The 20333-nt window shown below is 35.2% G+C and overlaps 4 protein-coding genes across 7 annotated transcripts in view; 3 read left to right on the top strand and 1 right to left on the bottom strand.

The window, feature by feature from the left end:
* LOC106136796 (blood vessel epicardial substance) overlaps window positions 1-4185 on the top strand; it is a 37407-nt gene extending 33222 nt beyond the window's left edge. Inside the window, exon 7 of one of the 2 annotated variants that reach the window (XR_001228664.2) lies at window positions 847-4185. Coding sequence is in view for 1 of the 2 variants with exons in the window: in XM_013337446.2 (XP_013192900.2) it covers window positions 847-911 (65 nt within the window). In the remaining variant the exon portion in view is untranslated. The remainder of the gene's footprint in view (window positions 1-846) is intronic. The other variant, XM_013337446.2, reaches the window with a different exon arrangement.
* On the bottom strand, window positions 4174-5629 carry LOC106136807 (dnaJ homolog subfamily C member 25 homolog). Its single transcript, XM_013337462.2, has one exon. The coding sequence runs from the start codon at window positions 5485-5487 to the stop codon at window positions 4468-4470; it is 1020 nt and encodes a 339-aa protein (XP_013192916.1). The 5' UTR covers window positions 5488-5629; the 3' UTR covers window positions 4174-4467.
* A 142-nt stretch (window positions 5630-5771) lies between these two features.
* On the top strand, window positions 5772-10570 carry LOC106135340 (uncharacterized). Its single transcript, XM_060945634.1, has 8 exons — window positions 5772-5827; window positions 6319-7031; window positions 7539-7726; window positions 8076-8209; window positions 8618-8788; window positions 9628-9743; window positions 9813-9942; window positions 10475-10570. The coding sequence occupies exons 2-8, from the start codon at window positions 6400-6402 to the stop codon at window positions 10568-10570; spliced, it is 1467 nt and encodes a 488-aa protein (XP_060801617.1). The 5' UTR covers window positions 5772-5827; window positions 6319-6399.
* Window positions 10555-20333, top strand: part of LOC132902013 (max dimerization protein 1-like) — a 319202-nt gene continuing 309423 nt past the window's right edge. For 2 of the 3 annotated variants that reach the window (XR_009656978.1, XM_060945573.1), the window contains exons 1-3: window positions 10556-10751; window positions 10867-10972; window positions 11058-11087. Coding sequence is in view for 2 of the 3 variants with exons in the window: in XM_060945573.1 (XP_060801556.1) it covers window positions 10697-10751; window positions 10867-10972; window positions 11058-11087 (191 nt within the window). In the remaining variant the exon portion in view is untranslated. Of the gene's footprint in view, window positions 10752-10866; window positions 10973-11057; window positions 11088-20333 lie in introns of all 3 variants that reach the window. The other variant, XM_060945574.1, reaches the window with a different exon arrangement.

The raw sequence follows: 20333 nt of genomic DNA, 5'->3' as shown, positions 1-20333 counted from the left end.
ATAAATTTTCACTCAAAATCGCACCAAAATTCAATCAAAAACTCTAAGGATTTTTCACGAAAATCACGTTATTTTGTGCGAAATTTATCAATGTTAAGGAAGGGACGATGAGTTTTGTAAATTGTTACCACGTTTCTATTGTTTCACAGGTCACAAAATATTTGCTTTTTAGAAAATGATATCCCACTTTGCACTTTGCAAATGTATAAAGACATAATGGGTTATTTTTCATTAAAAATACTTTTAAATTATTGAAATGTTCGCTTACACAATTCAAGCAGGCTACCACCGACACTGAGCTTAGGTTGAGATAAGTTTAACTTAATAATAGCTTTCAGCTTGCTAATCAGAAATTTTTATTTTTCGAAATTCCAAAACCAAATTACATAGTATAAAATAAGGATTATTTGGGAAAACTTTTTTTTACCACTTTTAAGCTGCTACTACCATTATTGGTGGAAGCGACATTTTATTTATCACCTTAACAAAAACTAGAGCAGAATAAGTAGGGTATCTTCACAATGTACAACTGAAATCACGCAAATATGAGTGAGAAAGATTCCCAAAAGATTATAACAGTCAGACCTACCAATTCTCCTAAGTAAGTATTTACACTTATATTATTTTGGTTCTTCTTTCTAGTTTTTTTCTTCCTCCTGGCGTACATCCGTGATGCTTCCTCACCTCTCTGGAGACAGGAGACCGGAGCGCGCCTTTTTACTTTCTTCAATTTCTTACGACATCCACAGAAAGAGGTGGAATTAATAGACCCCCTCCTTGACACGGTCAGGACTTTCTTTTTTTTATGTATATTTAATAATATTTTCTCGTACACATTTTCCACAGCGACAGACCCAAACGCATGGAGGTTAGGGAGAATCGAGGAAACAGACCACGAGACGCCGGTGTGAGGACGCGCCCTGCACCTGGCGGTGCGCCCGCGCGCCACGCGCGAGCGCCGCTAGGGCACCTACACGCGGCCAGTACCTACGAAGTCGAGTGATAGTGTTTAGCGAATCGTGTGACGTCAAATAAAGCCGTTACAGTTCAAAGTTGTTTGAAGACAGACGATAGTGAGTGTTTAGTGAATCACGTGACCTCTAAATAAGTCGTTTAAAGACGAGTGTTTAGTGGATTGAGTCATATGTAGTAGGGCTAATTTAAAACCAGGAACATCGTCAAAACGCCTAGGTTATTCCTAGTCCCGAGCTTTGATAATATTAATGTAACCGGACTGATGATGTAGGGTCAAATGCAAATGTATAATTAAAGTTGCTATGAAAAGTATGTTAGTATGGACTTTGCACTTGACTGTACAATAAAGTACAATCAGTTACAGTTTAATTTAGAGTGAATATAATCAGTGAACAAGATGTCTTGTGAATTTTATCACAAAGTAAGTAATAAACTGTTACGTGCAGTAAGTAATTTACCAAACGAACAAAGTAATAGAGTTCGATTTAGCTTACCAGTGTTGACATTGATTTTTAAGGTACAATTACAGTTTTAATTTAGTGGTCGAAGTACAATAACAAATGAATACAAGCGTCACAATTTGTTTTCTTTTCGAGTCTAATGCGTTTACTTTTTGGTTGTATTTGAGAATGTTATTCCTAATTGAAAATAAGGTGGGAAAATTTTTCAATTCGATATAGCTGCAACTGTCCGCATCCTAACATCGGACAAAAATTAGTCTCTGAAAGGTTTTATTAACGCGAAAATAAAATCAGTATGCGCTTTTCGTTAAAATTTAATACTCCTTGTCTGATAGAACTTAAGAAGTTCCTATCTATTGATTAAAGAGACCTTCCACACACTACCTGACAATATATTTTTGTTAAGTGAAAGCAAGCGAATCATCTCAATAAGTTGGGGCACAAATGAATCTGTTAAGAAATAATTAGGATAGATTATTGATTTAATCCTTAGAAACTCGATAGCTGAGGGATTGACTGAAAACAATCACCGACTCTAAAGTAAGAATAGAATACCTACTAATAAAGTTCAATTGGACTGAATTGATATCCGTACATATTACTTTACTTGTAGAATTAAGGTGGCAATAGGGTTGTACGGAATGATGTTTGATAAATAAATAATTAAAGGATTGAGAAAATGAATGTTAAAGAATGAATCACTTGCTCGCATGGAATATAGTGTCCAAGGACTAAAAAAGGAATAAAAAAGAAAAAAAAGAAAATATACTATGAGCACTTAAAACTGTTTAATTTTAAATTTATCATTTATGCCATGAATTCCCGTATATTGATTGGACAAGTAGATATCAGTAGTTATCGTTTCTATAAATACAGCGTTTGTATGTCCCAGTTAAAGTAAACGAGAAAAAAAATATGAATTATATAAAATGTGTTCTATAAATAAAAAACAGAGGTCGATATATACATTATGGAATTCATACAGAATATGCATTTTTTCTTTTATATATGAGAGTCGATGCTATGCATTTGTTGCCAAAATATATTAAAGTACATGTTTGTGTGAAGTGGCTTTTTAATTTTAATGCTGCACAAAATTTAAAATAAATAAACATGTTTCATGTATTATGTATGTGAGGCCATTATAACCTTGTAGGTATTTTTAAACGGAATTTTTCATCTTGATATAATTTCTTAACACATCTTAATATCATGAATCGATCCAAGAGTTTCGCATCGTAGGTACCTGAGTAAAGAATATAGACATAATATAAAAATAATATTTTGTAGGAAAAAAGTTGTTATAGCACACATGTACCAGTTAAAAACAATATGAAGTTACTATTTTTTTTTTAGAGAATTGAATGGGTATAAATTGTTAAAAGGATTTGAAATAGCCAGATGTACAGGTTTGTTTAAAATTGATGCCTAGTAATGGATATTGATATTTAGATATTGACTTTGGACATAGGCATACTTCAAGCTACAGTTTTGGCACAAACTTAGCCTAGTTTGTGCCAAAACTGTAGCTTGAAGTATACAAGAGTTGTAAGGAGAAGACGTCGAGTCTTCTGAGCAGGTACCTAACTAAAGGAGGCTACAAAATAGCGGATTGCCCCACAATGGGGTTTTCCCATCGCTTGGTAGTTTAAGATGGAAGAAAGAGAGGCAAAAGCTTCAATTAACAGTCAAGTCAAATTTATAAGACATATATAATATGAATCAAATTAAGAAAACAGTTTTAACTACTCCATTTATATCAAGGAAGTTTAACACAATACAATTGAGTCTCTAGATGTGCAGCTAAAACTAAATGTTGAGTAAGGGGAAAGAATTACTATAATAACAATGCTTTATGGATTTTTCAATGAAGACATTGTCAATAAGTATTGATTATATTTTACAATCACATGTGTGTAAACTTGTATATTTAATTCAGACATCTCTCATGTAACTTAAGATTTCTTGTAAATTATTAAATTCAAGATCTAAAAGTTGTATGACTGAGTAAAGAATATATATATTATTATCTAAACCTATATATATAGTATATCTATTATAAAGTGTAATGCGAAAATATGTATTTTTGATGTTGAAATGTTTATCAAGGGATTTGACATTCCTCAATCATTTCCATTGTTTCATACAAATATTGTATTTTAAATAAAACAAATCTAGTTATCAGAAATGCACTGCCAATGCAAAATAAATATTGTATATCTCATATTGATGGAAGCTTTAGTATTGTGGCATATGATTTGCGCGTTAAATATCGCGAATATTGTACAAAACGATCTCAATTTTTATTTTTTCGTTTAGGATGTGCTCACATGATTGAATGTATTCATTGTTTCACTTGTTTTTTAAGACAATTTATGATCAAATAGTTTTCATATTGTTTGTTTGCACTTATCAGTGTCATGTGAAATCACCTTTAGTTCTTTCTTTAATGCAATGGAGTAATTGCTAATCTGTGTTTTCAATATTTTTGTAAAATAAGAAAGTTTGTATTTTTTTTTTTCATTTTAAAATTGATGACTGTGATTTGTTTCATAAGTTTTTTTTTTAATGAATATTATGTAATTGCTAATCTATGTTACTTGCCTTGATGCGTGTTTTATGGAGCACCAGGGGTGTTTAGAATGCCTTAACGAATTGCCATTTGTGATGATTGTAAATTATGAATGTATGAATAATATTGATCACTGTAGTACATGTTGACAGATAGATTAAATAAATAAAGTAACTAATTGTGTAAAACTTTTTTTTATTGTTTTAACCTTTTGCCTAGATTACATGAACTTAATATTTTAGGCTAAAATTATAAGCCTCTTCCTAAGAAATGATTAACACTTAATTTTTCATATAATTTATTAATCAAGCTCATATAAACTAGACAATGAATTGTTACCAGAAAAATATATTTTTGGTCATAATATAACAATTATAAATATGTACACAATTTGAGTAGAAGGCTTAACAACTGTCACTGTTGTAAGATTTGCAATAAATAAGAATGTTCTGTAAGTTATCACGAGTCATCAAAAGTCATTCGACCAACACCATGCTGTTTTATATACCTCCGGTATTGTTTGTATTTGTTATTTTCTGCTAAAGCTTTCTTGGCCTCCTCATCTTTCACTTCTTTCCAAGCTTTAAAGTTCTCTTTTACCCACAATTCCTCTTCCAAGAACTCTTGTTTCTCCTTGTCCTCTAAAGCATCAAACTGATGCTTTCCTAATTTCATATACTTCCTAATTAAATACATTTTTTCTTCCTCGCCGTATGGTTGTTTTAGCAGAGTGAACTTCCAGAACCACCGTAAATACCAATAAATGTACACTACAATAGTATATGGCAGTATGATCAACTGAATCCACAATATGTCTACAATCTCTGGCTTAGCGTAAGCTCCCTTTATATCCATGTTCTCTTCAATAACCCTTCGGATTATTCTATCCTGCTCTTCCTTCTGTTCAGCTTTACTTTTCTTGTTCTTCTTTCCTTGTTGCTCTTTGATCTCTGCTTTTGCAATCTCTAAAGCTTTATTCCGATACTTAGGGACAGTCATAAAGTATTTTATAGCAGTATCATACTTCGACCAAGCACTGTAATACTGAATTACGGATATTATAGTTATTGTGACTGCAATGACTATTCGAACGTCCACCTTCGGCGCCATGCGCCGTCTGTAGTACCTGTAGTAATGAGCGTAGTACTCCTGAGGATTGTCCAACATGTAGTCGTAGTCGGCTCTCTCTTCGTCATCACGCAAAATCTCGTACGCCGTCGCGATTTCCTTAAATTTTTCCTCCGCTTCCTTCTTAGACTCGGGAGTTCTATGCAAGTCTGGATGATGCTTTTTAGCGAGCTGACGGTAGCTCCTGGCGATCTCATTTTTGGTTGCTTCTCTGGTTACACCGAGCACTTCATAACAGTTAGTTTTCCCACAGTAAATACCTTCCAAAAGGTGATCATGAGAGGAGACGACCGCTACCTGCCATGTCACCGTTATTATTACGATACATCTCAAGTATATTGCCATTTTCATACTAAAACATAACTACACAATTAAATGCACGTTTTCTCTTTGACTAGTTAAATAGATACAATTTAGAAAATAAAATAAAATTTATTTTGAACGTGTCCGTGTCTCCTCTCACCACGAAACAATTCTAAATTTGACATTGACAAGTTCAAGTTCATAAACAAATGTCAACACCCTCGTTATCAGGATGTCGTACAGAAAACTAGATTTTATTTAAAACTCATAAACTTTTTAGGTAGGTTTGGGTGTCGCCAGCGTATGCACCATTTAAGACTCATGAGTCATAACTGGTCGTAGCTACAGTGGAGCGTCGATTATTCGAACGTCGCTCAACTGAACGACCGTTTATCCGAACCTTATAACGCGCGTGTCAATGCCTCCACTTTCCACCACCGCCCGCGCTTCAGTAGTTTTACTACAATATTATCTGCACTTTTTTTTGTTTATTTCGTATTTATCATAAAAAAATATTCATAAATGTAAAAAATATGGTTTTCATTTACCTGTACGTTAATTTGTATGGCTGAATCAATATATTAGGTACATTAGTTCGATTATCCGAAAATACCGGTTTTCCGAACACTCACGTCCCCTAATAAGTTCAGATAGTCGACGCTCTACTGTATTTGAGACTACGTATCTAGTCTCGTGACGTGACGTCTTCCGCGTCATACAATATGTTTTAATAGTCAAACATTAGTCAAAACTCTTAAAAATTATTGGATGTTTTCTTTTAAATTGGTATAATGTCCTACGTTTAGAAACCTTATATTTTGAGGTAATTACACAAGTGATATGTGTGCACTATAAAAAGAACAGAAACGTCAATGTCAGATGTATGTCATGGAGCCTACGTACTCACAGCTGTTTTTGTTTTGTTTTCGTTTTGATTGTAAGAAGTGTTAATTAATTAAAATGGAGCAAAACACATTACAAATACTATCCCAAAACATATTTTTTTATTTAACTGGTCACACGACCAAAGGATTGTTAGTAAAAAAACACGTTGAAAATCTTTCAAGCCATGGCGATTTTAGTTTCCCTAATACCCTAAAGTCCTGGCATGAATATGTTAAGTTGGAGACCGACGTTGGAGAAAATGTTTCATTGATGAATTACCTTCGTAAGGATATTGCAGAATTGATAGAAGAATCCAAAAAATGGATGTTACCCGTGAAAAGTGCAAAGGAAGACAAGGGCCGCATTTACTTATATCTTGAAAGATCTATAGCCATTCGTGTTGGTATACCGGAGGGTTTAAAATATAATGAATTAATTTCAAGAAGACTGGCTGAGAAATCAGCAAATGTGTGTTGTGATTCAGAATGTGGTGACAAAGATCTAACCTCTCTTCGTTTGAAGTACTTGCATAATGTTGTACGAAATATTTGCTCCTTAAATATGTGTAAATCAGAGATATCAAATATTATTGTGACTACTAAGTCTTCTAGCAAAAGTGATAATATTAGAATAATTCTTTGCGGAGTAGTGTTGAATGCTAAAACAGGTTCAAAAGAGACAACAATAACAGCTGATGATTTTATAAGGTAATAATTTTTTAATACTACTAAGTTAAGGATAATAGTAATCAAATGTTTCTATGAAGGAATATGTTATGGACAAATACAAAAAATCATTTTTAATTTATGTATTACCTATTTCAACATTTCCAGTCTATTAAAAATTACATTTTATTTCCATTTAAAAAATAATCTAAGTCAAACTGTGACTCAGTTTGACATAGATTATTTTTTTAAAAACAGTTGAAAAAACAAATGTCATACATACATATAGTCACGTCTTTATTCCTTGCGAGGTAGATAGAGCCAACAGTCTTGAAAAGACTGAAAGGTCACATTGTTATGATGAAATTGAGATTCAAATAGTGGCAGGTGCTAGCCCATTGCCTACAAAAGGAATCTCAAGTTTATTAGCCTATTCTTTAGTCGCCTTTTACAACATCCATGGAAAAGATATGGAGTGGTACAATTCTTAAGTGCTGGTAACCACACGGGGCTTTAATTTTTATAATTAAAATTATTATCATATTTCAGGCTAAGACAAAATGAAATGACCCTTATAGCCCAACATAAGTACGGTGTTAGGGTATCAACTGATGAAAAATGGAGAGATTTCATAAATCACCTTGGAGAATCTGCAGTTGCGTTTGAGATGCTTCAGATCAGGCCAAACAGTGCTGTTAAAATTAATTTTGATACCTCGTCTGCCGGCTCTAGCAAAGGTAAAATGTAACATATTGTAATAAGTGTTACAATTTTATTTTCTTTTAATTTTTAATTTAGCCTTTATTGCTGATACAAAATTACAAAATATATATTCAACACTATATATTCCCTACATTATACATATAAGCGTGTCATGTAAAATGTAGGCCTCTTCTGTGTCTATACAATACCATCTCTTATATTGTCACACACAGACACATATATAAACATCGTTTTTTCTTATGTGGTAGAGTTTTTTCTTATGTCCAATCCAACAGCTGTAAGACTAAGTAAGCTTTGAGACATCAATATAAATAATAGTTTCTTAAAATAAAAATAACAAGTTTATTTATTTTGTTTTTTCAGGAGCATCGTTTGTTTTATACAACTGCGCAAGATTGGAGACCATCATCAGAACTTTTAACAGCAGAGTCAGTGAAGGTTCATATCCCCCACTTCCTAGCTTGGAAGATACAGATTTTAGTCTTCTTACTCAAGAGGTAATTTGATATTCATATCTATATTTTAATGCGACAGTGAGTTTGTTTATTTGCCCTTCATATCCAGATGAAGCAATTTAGTATAGAATTTTTCATGTGAATATAGTTGAGAGAGGTACATTTTGTCTCGGTAAATTGTTTGATTTCAATAAAAATTGGTGTAAAAAACTCAAATTTAATTACTCTGCTCTTTATTGTCCACTCGCCAATACTTTATATTGAGGAAACAGTAATGTTTATTAAGAGCGAGTGTTTTAAATTCAAACTTGGAAATTCCTTCGAAGTATGTATTTTTTTAATTAATGAAGGCACTAGAAAAAGTTGTTTTTATTTAAACAGAAAAAAAAAAACAAATCCTTGTGCTTACACAAAAGCTGACACTTAGCATGTTTAATTTATATTTTTTAGGACGAATGGTGCCTAGTTTTTAACTTCATACTGGGATTTCCTCTGATGCTGGAGAATTGTGTCGACGTATCTGAAAAGTCATGCGAATTCAGGCCACACCAGATCTGCTCTTTTCTATGCTCTATGGTTAGAGTATTTAGCCAGTACTACAGGAGAGTCAGAATACTTACCGTAAGTATACAACAACTTAAAAATCGGCAAGGATTTGTTTGAACGGCATTAGTTCTGTAAAAAAAAGTACCATTAGATTTCTATTATTATTTTGTCAGAGTAAAAAAAAAATCGCAAATTATATCTATTCGATTCTATACTCTATAATAGTGAGTTTCGAAAATCTACAAATTTAGAACCAACTAGAATAGTCACATATTTTGTGAATAAATTAATGGAAATATGTAAAAACTTTATCTGATATCGCAAAATCTTATCTATATCCGTCTAACAAACAATAAAACAAATAAGTACATATATTCGCTACTGAATGTCGGTGGTTGAATCGGTAAAGTTAAAATTATTAAAATTAAAAAAATTAAAAATTTGTTTATTTTAAAGTGCCCGGTTACAATGCATGTGGCGCAAAAAAACTCACAGGTTCGAATACCACCCCGGCCAAGTTATGAAGGTACATTAGTTTGAATATCAACCGATGTTCTTACGGTGATGGAAAACGTCATGATGAAATCTACACATTTAGGCAACTGGATGTGTGATTGATTTTTACAATCTGCGCCGAAGATATAAAAACAATTCTAATAATGTGTCATAAAAAAAATAATGTGCTCTTTATGTAAAAATATTAAATGAACTGTAATTAAATATGCCTAGTGGTTCCCGGCACTAATTACAAAAAGTACAGAACCACTCATGGGATTCTTCTTTTAGGCGATTCTATCATTAAGCAAAACAACTGAACGTGGCCTGTTGGCTCTGTCTACCCCGCAAGGGATAAAGACGTGATTTTAAGTATGTAATTAAAATTCAATCGCGTGTTTTTATTTTTTTGTTCACAGGAGCCAAGAAAGCATCTTCTACCAGTGATGTTTGCCCGAATCCACATGCTTCAAGTACTAAATGATACCCTGAAGACTTGTTTAAAGATATTAAACATTAAAAGTGTCTCACAGATGTATTTTTTATTTTTTATTTATCCTTTACTTAGCAAATTTTGGACAAGATTGATTTTTGGACTTCCTAGCGAAAGGTCCGGTCAAGGGTGCCCTGAACCGGCGACTTTATACGAAGAGAGACATGTAGCGAAATTAGTATGCAAGGGTCGTTACAAGTGGGAAGAGGTGGCCTCTGCCTACCCCTCCGGGGGAGAGGTGGTATGCGTATTATGAATGTTTTCATACTGCATACATCAAAGAGTATACGTATAACCGCTACGCTTAACATTACATAACATTGTTACCTATGTCTTAATTACAGCCATGAAATTTCATATTATAGACAGTTGTTATGCATTAAATTAGCAATGGTGTTTGCATGCACGTCACGACTTTCTCAACAAATCAGTGCATCGTAGTTATCTTAGAATTTACGGAAATTGTGGTTCATCTGAATCAATAAGAGGGTGTGAGTGTATTATTAATATTGTGGAGCGATATCATGACTTTATCATAAAATAAATAACGTAGTGTGGGAGGGTTACCGGTGTCATGTGCGTATCATTACACGTGAACATTTCATGCATCTAAATCTGTGAATATGATAACATTAGTAAAGTGAGCTCCGTTGCATCCCCTTCTAAATTATTCAACGAAAATAAAACTTGTTTCTATATCAGACCGCACTTAAAAAAAATGTTTTGTTTGGAAACACAAAGTTCACGTGATTGACCCAGGTATTTTATTGTAGGCAATGGCGCGCCGCGATTGGCCCGCCGAGCCCAGCCCGAACGCCGCCGACAAATCGCGAAGCGCTCTGCTCGGTCGCGCGTCCCGACTCGCCTAGTGTGTTTTTGACATCGGTACACGCAGTCGTGAACTTCGGAGCGGATAAATACTTTTATTTATAGTTTTAATCGAATAAAGTCGTGTGACGTTCGTGAATACCTGTGTTACCCGGGATACAATAAATATGAGTATTGCTGCCCTCCTCCAAGCTGCTGAATACATCGAAAGGCGCGAGAGAGGTGAATTGGATTTTCTTTGTTTGAATTGTCAATTGAGTGCACTCTACGCACACGTCAACATGGCTCCCGTCTATTTTTGCCGTGCCATAATCAGCTGATTTTGACGGAAAGGCAGTTTCTTTTGTTGCAGAAGCGGAGCACGGATACGCGTCGAGTTTGCCGGCGTACGACGAGTCCCGGGGAGGGAAACGGCCGAAGACGAAGAAATCGCAGGGGAGCAGGTGAGGAAAGAAATCAGTGTCAGTGCAGTGAAGTGTAGTGAATTCAGAACTGTGCAGAGCCTACAACGTATGTTTTTTGTTCCAGGACGACTCATAACGAGTTGGAAAAGAACAGGTTAGTGTCACGTTTGTTTTTGCGATTTGTTGTGTTGCCGGCGTGTCGGGTGTGAGATGCGCGCGGCGCAGTGACCTTGGCTAGAAGAAAGAGTGCACGGGTAGGTGCGGGCGACTGAGGATGACGCTCGTAACCCATTTGGCACTGCCACGGCCGCTGGGCGCGCCTGCTTGCGTCACGGACTTAGCTGGTCTTCCTAATCGTCATTACACCGCACCCCACGCTTTCAATGTTTACAAAAGCTATGTTTGGATAGGTCAAAAGACGTTGCACAGAGCTAATTATTTATATTCCAACTAGAATAGCCTTCGCTCATCGCGTATTCCCAATAACACTATCAGCTGTTCGGTAAAGATCTCGTGGTTCCACTAAAGACGAATAAACATCTTAGTTTATGAAAAGATTTGTCAAGGGCAGATTTAAATTTTAATTGTTGTCCTAATCCCAGTAGTAGACATAGTCGTAGGAGTGTGATGTTACACCCATACAAATTTAAATTAGAAAACAAGTTACACCCTATATAGCGATAATTATATTCCATATTCTAACTAGAACAGCCAACTACACTTGGTTATTTGCAATCTAGTCATTTGCTTTGAATAGACAGAATAGAACTAGCGAGCGAGTTGTTATTCTTGTTACCGCCGCAATTTGAGTATGTTTTCGCCATTTATGTACAGTTAGCGTCAATAAAGGTTAATTAGCCGCTCTTGTTACTGGCTAGTATTATCTCAATGCCACTTAAATCAGATGCTATCTTTGTATGTCAATAGGATCTGCCTGATTGTTTTATCATGCTTTATGCAATTTTTCAAAGTGAATTATTCACGTAATTTTCCTCACATTTATACTTTGAAAACTTTTTGCCGTGCTTACTGTACTAAACAACATTATTTTAGCACGAAGATGGTCTATTTTTAAAACAGGGAATGTAGGAATAGAATAAGAATTCTTAAAACAAGTTGTGAACCGTATTATTTGTGTGATGTAAGTTACCAAAGTTACCGCTATAAGGAGCCGTATGCTTCTAACATTACAAACTTACAACACCTAGCTCAATATTTCTAATCATGGCATCACTAGATCTCAAAGTCACTAGAACACCTCGGAAGTTAATTCTATCAAACAAAAATATCTAACTAACAAAATACTGTCATAACTCAGAGAATTTTTTTAATCATACGATCCAACACTGCAAAACTTTCGACATTAGGTAGGTTCTGACATAAGCTAACCGTGTGTGAGTAAATTTATTAGAGCTCCTACTAAAGAAACTAATACAATAGATGTAGGCAGGTATATTTATACATACATACATATAGTCACGTCTATATCCCTTGCAGGGTAGACAGAGTCAACTGTCTTGAAAAGACTGATAAGCCACGTTCAGCTGTTTGGCTTAGTGATAGAGTTCAGATTCAAATAGAAACAGGTTGCTAGCACATCGCCTAAAAGGATAATCTCAAGTTGACAAGCCTGTCCCTTAATCGCCTTTCGCCTAGGAGCACGCCATCCTTTTTCCATGAATACGACACATTATTTTTTCTATTGCCGTGTGGTTCCCGGCACTATTTTACCTACAATACAAAAACAAAAATATATATTTACATACAAAAACAGGTAAAATAGTCTGTATAGTTTTTATCTATCGAAAGATTTCTGTTTGTATTTATTAAAGAAAGGACATAAAGATAACGCATGGCGATCCACGTGATGATTGATATCGCGAATTTGCAATCGGTCATTGCCAAAGGTCAATAGGCTATTTGACAAAGTTCTAAAAACTATCTTAGGGTATTTATTTATTTATAAGGAGCCCTACAAAAATACTTTTCTGCCTTTATTACAGCTATTTTATTAAAAAATCGAAAAAGAAAATGAAATATTCAAATATGCCGCCAAAACGCGACTTTTAGCAATATGGCGGCCATGGCATGCAGTGACGTAAATTTCGTGTAAATATCATACAAAGCTTGTTGGTGTTTCGAATAGTTTTGATTTTCTCTTGTTTTATTTAACTTGTGCCACGTCATATGTGTGAAAATTATTAAAATGAGTTCCTATAAATGTTGTGCAGTGCCTGAATGCACTAATACAACAATAAAATCTCCTACGAAACTGTTTTTTTCTATGCCGATGGATTTGAATATTCGCAAGAAGTGGTTTCAGATCATGATCTAAGATCAGTGGTTACCAAGATATACTTACATTGATGTTTTCACATTCCTCAGTTCGGCAGCATAGAAATCTGGATTGTCTTTGAAGAAGACAATCCAGATTACTTCTTCCAACCATTATTGCGTCCACTTTTGGTAGGTTTCGACTGTCAGCTTTCGCGGAATTGGTTACCATTATTAAATACCTATGTTATCTGAGTAATCCTGAGCGATCAAACACTTATAAAATCTTGAAAAATAATAGCGAACACTAAGGAACGGTACGATCCACAGTCTGTTTATGGATAATTGACGTCATAATAGAAATAGCCATCGTTTTTAGTCACGTGACAGCTGCATATAAAAACCTAATTTTCTGAGACGGATTTTGTTTAAATAATGCAATATTTTTATCTCGCGTTATTACAAATCGCTCCAAAAAAATAATATTAAGACTGATGACATAAAAGAAATGTATATTTTTAATACAGTCAAATAGCCTATTATGATGGACTGTTATCAAAATCGAAAGTACCTGCGTGTGACCGTTATGTAAGATTACAACTGAGTTTTGCATAAACACCTTTATTTAAATTAGTACATACATACATACATAAAATCACGCCTCTTTCCCGGAGGGGTAGGCAGAGACTACCTCTTTCCACTTGCCACGATCCCTGCATACTTCCTTTGCTTCATCCACATTCATAACTCATTAAATTAATGTAAGTGGAAATAAAAAAATGTAAGAAAAATAAGCTCAGGTTATATATAAGGGCACTGGTTAATAATTTATAATTACACAATAAGTAAACCTATTATTAAGATAGAGAAGAGATGCCGTGTGGTTCCCGGCATCAATAGAAAAAATAATAGGAGCACTCCGTCCCTTTCCCATGGATGTCGTAAAAGGCGACTAAGGGATAGCTTAGAAACTTGGGAATCTACTTTTAGGCGATGGGCTGGCAACCTGTCACTATTTGAGTCTCAATTCTATCTTAAAGCCAAATAGCTGAACGTGGCCTATCAGTCTTTAAAAGACTGTTGGCTCTGTCTAACCCACAAGGGATATAGACGTGATTATATGTATGTATGTATGTGTTTTTAAGCGTTTCCACGTTGCACGTGGTGCCTCGCTAAGCCACTTCGCTTTTACGATCCAATGAACGTCGAATAATACGTAAGCGTATGTACACGGTCTAATTTTAAACTTTAGGCTAAATAATGCGGTGTGAATCACGTTAAAATTTAACGATAAACGCAAAAACGATTGAGGATTAAATAAAATACGATTTTTCCTTGATGAGGAAGTCGGAAACAATTCACAGATTCGCCTTTTATATTGAATCGTACAGTAAAAAAGGGACTTTAATGTCGATTCAGAGCCAGGCAAAACTGAGATTCAAATAGTGATAGGTTGCTAGCCCATCGCTTAAAATATACCTAAAACTTTGTCTTTCAAAACTGCTGGCTTTGTCTACCCCGCAAGGGATATAGACGTTATTATATGAATGAGTTTTGCCGTTTAGGTATACCTTTCCATGAAATAATTTATTTCCACAAGGGTTTGACTGAAAAGGTGCTCCAGACATTGAGCCTACGGCGACGCGGGAATTCAAACTGTATCTGAGCAAAACCCACATAATACAAAACAAATTGAGGCCCAATATTGGCTTCCTCGAGTAAATAGCGAGATAGCGAAGCGCGCTACATCCTGAAGCCTGCTAAGGTTCCTGGATATATCCGGGACGCAGCCTGCCTATAGACGTATAGACGCGCGTGATTGATGGACAGTACCATAAATGTGATAAAACAGTTCCCGCGCCGGATTTATCTGTGAACGCATGAAAATATATTCCTTTTAAGTTTCACCCCTATGAGGAAATTGTGTGTCAAAATGATGAACTTGTGGTTTTCGTGCCTTTGTTCCGCGGCTGCCTTGCTGAATTTCAATTTAGTGTGCCGCCTTGTAATGCCGAGGTGCACACTTAATTTGAACGTAAATTTGACGCGTAGAAAGCGGTAATAAACTTCGAATTATACTTTCGTAATAGCCGACTACGTAGTTTATTTTTTTACTGTTATACAGCATTATAGTACGTCTAGTGCTAGTTCTAGAAAACGCATTGAAATCAGTCCATTAAAGTACCTAATCAAGGCTTTATTGCGATAACTTCGAGTGCTGTGTTTGAGTGTAAGATCCTCTTTTCGGAACGAAATGTTATCTTTAAGTAGGTAAATCTATTCTACATACATACATATAATCACGTTTATATCCCTTGCGGGGTAGACAGAGCCGACAGTCTTAAAAATACTTATAGGCCACGTTCGGCTGATTAATGATGGAATTGAGATTCAAATAGTCACAAATTGCTAGCCTGTCGCCTAAAGGAAGAATCACAAGTTTATAAGCCTATCCCTTAGTCGCATTTAACGACATCCACGGTAAAGAGATGGAGTGGTCCTATTCTTTTTCCTATTGGTGCCGGGAACCACACGGCACTATTCTAATCAATTGAAATTACCGGTAATTATTACCTGAGATTAGATTTTGTGACGTCACCAAACTAGCGGGCGAACCCAGGGCCCCACGCCGTTACAGTGGAAAGTACAACCGGGAACATATAAAGAAGGGAGTAAAATCAAACTCACTTTAAGAGTCTCGTAGGCAAAAACGCGCGAAGCATCCGCGACTTCTGCAATTACAAATACAACCACGCAAAAAGTTATTTTTCAATAAATCAAAATTATCACTCGTATCCAGCAGCATAACCACTTATGTAGATTTTCTGCCCACATTATGTGTCAGTATTACGCGCCATAAATCATTGCTCGTATTTTTTTTTTCACTGCAAAAATAATTGCAAAGAAATTATTGCGCCACGGCTCGTGCCTATTGTGCACTCAGTAATTTTAATTACCTAGGTGCTTCATAGATATTGTGATATTGTACAATATATAAATCATTCTTTATTTTATGAATGTTATATGTTTATTAAATTTTTTATTCAAATTCAAAACTTTTATTAATTATTGTGACACTTAATAATTGTCATATCTTTTGGTTTCACAACATTGGTTTACGTCAAATAAATTACTTAAAACTAAGTTAAGTTTAGAAGAAGCGGTAACGAACTGCACTGCAGCATTTTCTTTAACAACGTCAACTACACAGCTATCCAAACTTAGAATACTTAGAAATGTGTATTCTACATCTTGTTGTTATCGTTTATAGTTTATTTTTATTAAGTCACAATATATTACAAATGGGTACATTTTTCATTTCAAAGAGAATTCATTGGCACAGCTTACGAATTATCATTCTTGAAGAACATGCTATTTGCAATATGAAACCGTTTTCAAAAGACTCACTTAAACCAAAGGGCGATTAAAAATATAATACAAATACTACTATGCAACATATAAATTTGCAATAAATTTATAAAAAAGTGGAAAAAAATCATACGACTGATTCTGGAAATAGAATATTTTATTCCTAACAATTTTCTATGCGCGACTTAATTTAATAACATAGAATTTGTACGTCGACGTTCCCAGGGAAAATATCAACGAATCTGCGTCAAAGGATACCTCTATATAAAGTTAATTATGTACTCAATGTACCTAGTATTCAGTAAAGTCTAGGTTTTGTATGTTAAAATAAACATAGCATCATTGCCACGTGTGCAATCATTACCGGCTCATGACTAGAATTATAATAGAACCCATTTATAAATAACAACAACGGATGTATTGATTTCATTCATTTTCATTTGGTTATAAATTGTTTTGTTGTGTTTTCTGTAATTAATAACTCGCGTATGACTTTGGATGGTTGTAGGAATGAAGGTATTATTTGATTGTCATTCATTGTAGAGTTTACATTACGACCAAGGTAGTTAAATCTGTAAGAAAATTATAAATGCGAAAGTTTGTATCTTCCCAATAAACTTACTAATAAGATTACTAGGAATATGTATAAAAGCGTGTCGATCAACGTCCTAAAAAAAGACTTAAAAAAACCGGTCGACTTGAGTATCTTCCTCGTTTTAGATGTCTGTTAAAAATAGTTCAATTCACCATTGTAAACAAAATGCACGTAAGGTGTTATGAGAGTCGCCGTTATCTCGCGACTAGTACTAAGAAACATTAAAGAAAATAGTTTTACGTAAAGATGATCTCAGCCGCATTACGTAAGGAGCATTAAATATCACCTGACGACTATAGGCACGCGTTATGGAGTCCATACCAATATTATAAATGCGAAAGTGAGTTTGTTTGTTTGTTTGTTACGTCTTGACAGCTAAACCGCTGAACCAATTTACTTTATATATAGTATGGGGTACAGAGAAGGACATAGGGTACCTTTCAGCTCGGTAAAAAGTATAGTTTCCGCGGTATTTAAAAAAAAACATGTAGTCCTTTGTAAGTGGCGCTAAATTCGCGCGGGTGAGCTGCGGTTAAAAGCTTGTATTAACATAATTACCATTTTTTTTACTCTTTTTGACATCGCGAGGGTATCGCAATCTAGTATAAAATATATAATAGACAATCTAGCATTGTAACCTGTTATATAACTTGCACATACAGGTAACTCGATGTGTAACCATGCCGTGCCGTGTGGTTCCCGGCACCAATACAAAAAAGAATAGGACCACTCCATCTCTTTCCCATGGATGTCGTAAAAGGCGACTAAGGGATAGGCTTATAAACTTGGGATGCTTTTTTAGGCGATGGATCTAGCAACCTGTCACTATTTGAATCTCAATTCTATCATTAAGCCAAATAGCTGAACGTGGCCATTCAGTCTATTCGAGACTGTTGGCTCTGTCTACCCCGCAAGGGATATAGACGTGACCAGTATGTATGTATGTAAACATGATCATTAGGTTCCCCTGCTAAAGAAGCGGAGGTCAGATGGTACTCGCTTCGTGTAAAATCAATAACCTAATCTCCAGGCAGGTGATGTTGTAACCAGAGCTAAAAACAAGAGGAAGAAGTATATTTTTTTAATATTTTTTACTTAAATAGCAGACGAGAACGATATAGTAAGGTGATGAGAAATAAATGATGTGCCGTGTGGTTCCCGGCACCAATAAAAAGAAGAATAGGACCACTCTATCTCTTTCCCATGGATGTCGTAAAAGGCGACTAAGGGATAGGCTTACAAACTTGGGATTCTTTTTTAGGCGACAGGTTAGCAACCTGTCACTATTTGAATCTCAATTCTATCATTAAGCCAAATAGCTGAACGTGGCCTTGCAGTCTTTTCAAGACTGTTGGCTCTGTCTACCCCGCAAGGGATATAGACGTGATGATATGTATGAGAAATAAACACGAGTTGAAGGCATGTGATACTTGCCAGCCAATCTGCCGCCGGCGCCCTTCTACCAAGCAATAAGTCGTGAATCCGTCGTATACGTATCGTTTTTCTTACGACCTCGATATGTACATAGACTAGCTGTGCCCGCGACTCTGTCCGCGTGGAATAGTTATTTTGGGCATCATTGAGCGTTGCAGCGTGATGTAATATAGCCTAAAAACTTCCTCGATAAATGGTCTATTCAACACAAAAATATTTTTTCAATTCGAACCAGTAGTTCCTGAGATTAGCGCGTTCAAACAAACAAACTCTTCAGCTTTATAATATTAGTAAAGATTAATAAATATATATACGGGACAAGTCATATTGTTTCAGGTAGCCCTAATGTAAAAAAGAATTATGTATTAGCATTTCTGTCGTTATTGATTCGACAAAATTATACAATTACGGGAATAATCGAAAACCTTGACATTGAGGTAGCTCCACCAAAGTTTTAGCTAATTCTCTATAGTTCTGGCCTAGTGGTGGTCACGACTGAATCTAGTAATCTATGTTTTTTTTTAATAAATAAAATGAAAACATAAACTGATAAATTACAAAGAATTATTAATATTATTTTTTTTTTTAATTTTACCTTATTTCAATTTAAACCATATGGAACCCGAAATCAATATTAATATTATGAATCAGCGGCAACCATTTTACCACTGCACTAAGACGGCAGGTTCATTACCCCCTTGTTTTTCGAGATGGAAGCGGCTTTGACTAAGTGTTGTATGACACGGTATTTTCCACGTTTTTATTAGGTAATCATTGTCTTCGCGTAGAACTGTCGTGTGGAATCCATTATTGGAATATTAGTCATTTACTAAAAACGGTTGTTGTATGATTATACGCTTGAAGGTACGATTTTTTTTTATTGAGACGTTTTACCAAGATTATATAGCAAACCTTGAAAACTGTAACGGATTTTTTTACGTTTTTACCCGTAACGGGGAAGATAGTGCCAATGGTCTCGAAACAATGTCATATATATTATTTTAATCTCTATTTTTAGTTTTTTTTCAATTCCCGAAATCGGTGAACGGATGTGAATGATGCGAAAGAAGTATGCAGAAATTGTGCGTGGAAAGATGTAGTTTCTACCTACGCCCCTCCGGGAAAGAGGCGTGATTTGTTTTTAGTACTACCATAGACTTTTTTTTAACTGTCTTACATTTTTGATACCTACTAACCATTTTTTGATACCAAAGCAAGTATGTAAGTATTACTGTCCGCAATTTCCATTTCACTTTGATGTTTCGAGTCCACTTGGCCGAGTCATCGAGTAAGCCTTGCCCGGTTCAAGGAGTATTTTTTGAGGAATTTCTGCTTTTACCACACTTTTGTTTTCGGGTTAAAGCATCCATCATTAAGCCATCCAGCTGAAGGTGGACATTGAGTCTTGTGAATATTGGCTAATGCAGAGTTTCGTCCGCGCTAATTTAGCGCCAAATACACGCACGAATTTAGCCCCACCTTAAAAGAGAATAAGTACAGATTTCTAGCAAATCTGACGGGAACTAAAGTTTTGAAAAGACGTCCCTCTCCAGACTCTCAATTATATATGCGCAAAATTGGTTCAGTAGATAACGCGTGAGGAACCAACTAACAAACTTACTTTAGCGTTTATAATATTAGTTGTTTAATTTATTTGTGCCGTGTGGTTCCCCGGCACCAATAGAAAAAAACGAATGGGGCCACTCCCATCTCTTTCCCGTGGATATC

This window comes from Amyelois transitella, chromosome 8 (assembly GCF_032362555.1).
Source record: "Amyelois transitella isolate CPQ chromosome 8, ilAmyTran1.1, whole genome shotgun sequence".
Classification (NCBI taxonomy): Eukaryota; Metazoa; Arthropoda; class Insecta; order Lepidoptera; family Pyralidae; genus Amyelois; species Amyelois transitella.
This window is presented reverse-complemented; position numbering and strand designations above follow the sequence as displayed.

Excerpts from the sequence above, each read along its gene's own strand:
- LOC106135340 (XM_060945634.1), top strand. The coding sequence starts at position 6,400 with ATGGAGCAAAACACATTACAAATACTATCCCAAAACATATTTTTTTAT. Across the intron at positions 7,032-7,538 it reads ACAGCTGATGATTTTATAAG|GCTAAGACAAAATGAAATGA; the intron begins GTAATAATTTTT and ends ATCATATTTCAG. Across the intron at positions 7,727-8,075 it reads GTCTGCCGGCTCTAGCAAAG|GAGCATCGTTTGTTTTATAC; the intron begins GTAAAATGTAAC and ends TTGTTTTTTCAG.
- LOC106136807 (XM_013337462.2), bottom strand. The coding sequence starts at position 5,487 with ATGAAAATGGCAATATACTTGAGATGTATCGTAATAATAACGGTGACA.